The sequence below is a fragment of the Acanthochromis polyacanthus genome, chromosome 15 (genome assembly GCF_021347895.1).
Source record: "Acanthochromis polyacanthus isolate Apoly-LR-REF ecotype Palm Island chromosome 15, KAUST_Apoly_ChrSc, whole genome shotgun sequence".
NCBI lineage: Eukaryota > Metazoa > Chordata > Actinopteri > Pomacentridae > Acanthochromis > Acanthochromis polyacanthus.
The window spans coordinates 19,848,683-19,853,009 of record NC_067127.1 but is presented as its reverse complement, the minus strand read 5'-3'; the positions used below and the strand labels follow the sequence as shown (position 1 = coordinate 19,853,009).

Genomic DNA, 4,327 nt, shown 5'->3' with positions numbered 1-4,327 from the left:
TCAGTCCAAAAACAGACCTTAAGTCATCTGGGATAGACCCTCCGCGACCCTACTGAGGATTAAGCGGTCTAGATAGTGGATGGACGGATGGAGTTGACAGATTACCACCATCACCTCATCTGTTCAGGGTCAAATTTAAGTGCTGACTTAAAATCAAGACAAATGAGTTATGAGGATTTGTATTGAAAGTGAACTTTATTTAAGCACTGTTTCTGAACCAGAAATGAACAAAACAACAAAACAACAAAATAAGACATGAGCAATTTGTGCGTAAGTATGTGTGTATCTGTGAGTCTCCACAGCACACTAGTGACATGTCATAATAAACACTGTGCGATGGTTGCATTTCTTTTTTTTAGAATTTTTTACTTTAAAATGGGTCAGTTTGACCTGCAGCATAACAGGAGGGAGCCTAACAAAACTGGATGCAACAACTCACATCCACCAAACTGAACTTGTGTGAAAACAATCCCATTTTTTCCCCACTTAAATAAGATTACCCCCATACAAATTGTACTTCCAGTTACGATTGACTGCTCTACACACTCTGTGAGGATCCGTCTATCAACCATCCTATAAAATAAACACAACAAAAAATGCACTGTTGTGTTTCATATTTCAAAAAGAAACACTTCAATGTCAAAGACATGATAATATGATTAGTTTAACAATTCTTAAATCTAAAGGAAAGAATTCTGGGTTCAAGTTGTTCCAGGTTTTATAACAGTCAGTATCCATAGTTGGTATTTTCTTCTTGGCTATTTTACATGTAACTGTCTATTAAATACACTTACCCTTTCACCTTTATGTTTCATATTAAAGTCCCTCTTTTTACCCATACCTGCTGTAGTTTACTAGTCATCTCCTGCTATTCATCTTTAGTTATCTCCTGCCGTTGCCTTATTAATGAAGTCTTGTGCTTCCGTCAGAGTGCTGAAGGTGCTGGTTCACTCTTTATATTTCACAAGGAGTCTCAATAGCTGAATTAGTCCATAACGGCTCTGAAATCCCCGCAGCTCCCCAAGCACTGGGTCGTATTTTTCCTGTTGTTTGTGAATCCACACTGTCAGATCAGACTAGCATCTCGTTTGCTGGTTCTTGTATTCAATATTGCTTGTTGCCCGGGCAGCAAAGATTACCTCCAGTTTGTTCCCGTGGTTGAGAGAGTGATTCTTTTTCTTCACCCACATCCTCCATGCCCCAGCTGGACCAAAGTTCTCTGTTGTCTGACTTCCCCTCAGTGCTAAACAGTTGATAATGATGATTAAGGTGGGGGTAGGCAAAATTATTTTGGTATTGTAGACCATAAACATCATACTAATCTTTCAGTATATTGCTAATCAGGTCCTTAATCTTGGCTTCATTTTCATGTTTTAGAAAATCTAGCCCATAACAGGATGTTTTAGTCAATCACTAATCACATGGCAGAGTATAAACTGCAGCAAAGTCCACAAGAGAGCAGGATGGATCAAGGGGGGGCGCAAATTAATGTCAACGCTTACCTTGGCTGTCATGTTCATGTTGTGGGAAGGTCTTAGAACAGGGAAGGAGCGATAGAGGTTTCGCGGTATAATTTCATATTTTGACAGGTTTTTTGCTTTTTCTTGCCTTTTCTAGATTTCTGCCTTCTGGCTCTGAAAGAGAAAGCCTCACGCAGATGAGTTTTTATAGGGCATTGTTCAGTAACTTCCAAAGACAATGTGCTCATCATTATCAGTTTTACAATCCAATCAACATTATTAAACAAAGTTTAATAAGTGAGTACGTCCATCTCTTTTTCCATGTCCTCCATGTTATTCTCCAGGGTGTATGTGGCCCATTTGTTGAGCCTGCTGTACAGAGGAAGCCCATTCTTCTCCCTGTAGAGGTAGACCCCTGTAACTCTGTTCCAGTTGGTGCTGCAGATTGGACTAGCAGTCTGGTAGTCCACCAGCTGCTCCTTGTCTTCCTTCTCCAGTGCCACAAAACCAAAGAAGCTCTTAACGTTCTCTGCAGCCAGGAGGCGGGCGTGGACTGAAGCAGTGCGTTCAAACAGCGACTTCTCATTAGAGCGGTACTGGGACCAGTAGTCCTCCTGCCGGTAGCCAAGTGGAGAGGAGCAGCCTTTCATACAGAGCATTAGGAACACAGTCAGAGACAGCCCTGCCACCAGCAGCCAGCCTATAATCTGAAAACAAAAGACAGTCATGTTAACAAGTTGTGCCAGTGGAAAGACACAGGATCAATCACACTTGGGTTTGGTGTTAACAAATTAATATCTTTGTCTGTTCCACCTGATATTTATGGCAATAAATAGTCTTTCAGCCATTACTAGTGATGCGTGATTGGTTACCACTTATTTCCTTCTTGGTCCATTACCAAACAAATTCAGGTCAGTATTCCTAGTACCAGAAACAATACTTACACTTGTGTGAAAAAAAGCTCAATGTGTTGAGAAAAGGGAAACAAAACTTAGGCTAAACCAGTTTAATTTTTTTCATATTTTTGGACTGGGGACAGAAGCTGGAGTACCCGGAGAAAACCCACGCATGCACAGAGAGAACATGCAACTCCATGCAGAAAGATCCCAGGCCTGGACACAAACCGGGGATCATTTAGCTCCAAGGCAAAAATGCTGACCACCAGGTCACTGTACAGCCCTGTAACCAGCTGTGTACTTCAAAAACATATGTAAAACAGAAATGAAGCTTGTTTAGTCTCATATAAATCATTCAGTTAAACAAACAAACCCAGTGTGATTTATCCAGTTAAGTCCTGACCTCAGGGATTTCAAAGAAGCCAGTGACGGGAGAAAAACAACAAAATAAAAAGTAAAATAAAAAAAAAATTAAGTATTACCTGAGATTCATATTTCAACCGTCGCTCAATTTCAGGCCAGAAGCGTTGCAGCTCTGGTGGAACACTTCCGTCACATGGGAGTTTTGCCATGACCTCTGACCCCTGACCTGAGGGGAAACCCTGCAGGGAACTGGCATTAACAAACTCACTGAGAGCACAAGTGTATGCTTGACCCTGCAGAAAAGAGATAACCACCCACGTTAGAGGAGCCACCACAGCTCGACCAATGATGGTTCCCACCAGCGCAAAGCCGGCAGCTGTAGACAACTTCCGGCACCTTCTAAGCCGACACTCGGACACCAGGTCCCAGGTGCTCTTGTTCATCATTATCCCTACAAGGAAAAATGCCAGTGCTGGAACACCAATGGCAGCCAGGCCGTAGAAATAGTTCCTACCAGAGGAACATGGACAGTGAAAGGCAAAAACGTTGTATGCAGTCTGGCCGGCCACAGTGCCCAGAGCAATCAGACCATTGAAGATCATAACATCTTTACTCTTGAAGAAGAGGGACACAAACTTGAAGTTTTCTGTGACGAGTGCAGCAGCAGCCATGTTCAGATAATGGGTCTTTATTGAGATTACACTGAAGAGCTGTGAGTTTTCAAGTGATGTCAGGCTGCAGAGAGACAGAGAGAGAGAGAGAGAGAGAGAGATGTAATCAGTCTGTTCGGTATGTTAGGTTTCACGCTTAAGGCAAGTTCATGGTGTCAAACAAAGACAAAGAATCCAGACACAAAAAGAGGTCCAAAGCACTGAAATTAACACTTAAAAACAAGCTAAAAAAAACAAAACAAACAGTCATATCGAATACAGTCATGAAAACTCACGCTTTGGCAGGATCCTGAGGCAGAGCATGTGACTTAGCTTCTATAATCCAATAAAAGCATCCAGTGCAGAGACATCTCAGAAAAACATAAAGTTAACTTCTTCACAAACTTGGTAAAATCTCAACATGTAAGATTGAAAATTGAAGATCGTCTTTTTTGCGTGCAGCGTTGAGTCTGTGCTCGCAGTCAGAGTGCCAGCGATGACTCACAGTCAGGAAGTGCCCTCAGCAGTGGAAAAAAAATCTCTGAGGTCTCTAAGAGAAACCATGTGTTGCTCACAAAAAACCATGGGGACAAAACAGAGGAAGCCCAGAGACTGAGAGCATGAATCATTGTTAAAGACAACACCTACAACCCTTAGCGGGCCTAAGATTGAGGACAGTGACTGATTGAGATAACTTTTCATGCAGAATTCAGGTGAAAGTTTTGGAAATGTTGCAAGATGTATGAAGATGGATGAAATGAGTGCAGAAACACTAAGAAATGACAGAGTAACGGACTAGGCATGCTATTTTTAACCATGTCTGACGTACATCAGCGGGGTTACTGCATTCACTTCGGTATCTGGCTGTCTGGCTGGCTGGGTAAGTACCGGGCTTTGCAAAAGTTCTGTTACACGGTTTCATGATCTTTAAAGACGTTTACATGTCGGAGTGAAAAAT

The 4,327-nt window shown here is 42.1% G+C and overlaps 1 protein-coding gene across 1 annotated transcript; it reads right to left on the bottom strand.

Annotated features, from left to right (window-relative positions):
- Positions 1 to 218: 218 nt before the first annotated feature.
- On the bottom strand, positions 219 to 3,390 carry LOC110958108 (calcium homeostasis modulator protein 2). The gene is made up of 2 exons (XM_051960123.1): positions 2,839 to 3,390; positions 219 to 2,167 (listed from the first exon to the last, which is right to left on the bottom strand). Exons 1-2 carry the CDS (start codon positions 3,388 to 3,390, stop codon positions 1,751 to 1,753), a joined length of 969 nt encoding a protein of 322 aa, XP_051816083.1. The 3' UTR covers positions 219 to 1,750.
- Between the last annotated feature and the right edge of the window lie 937 nt (positions 3,391 to 4,327).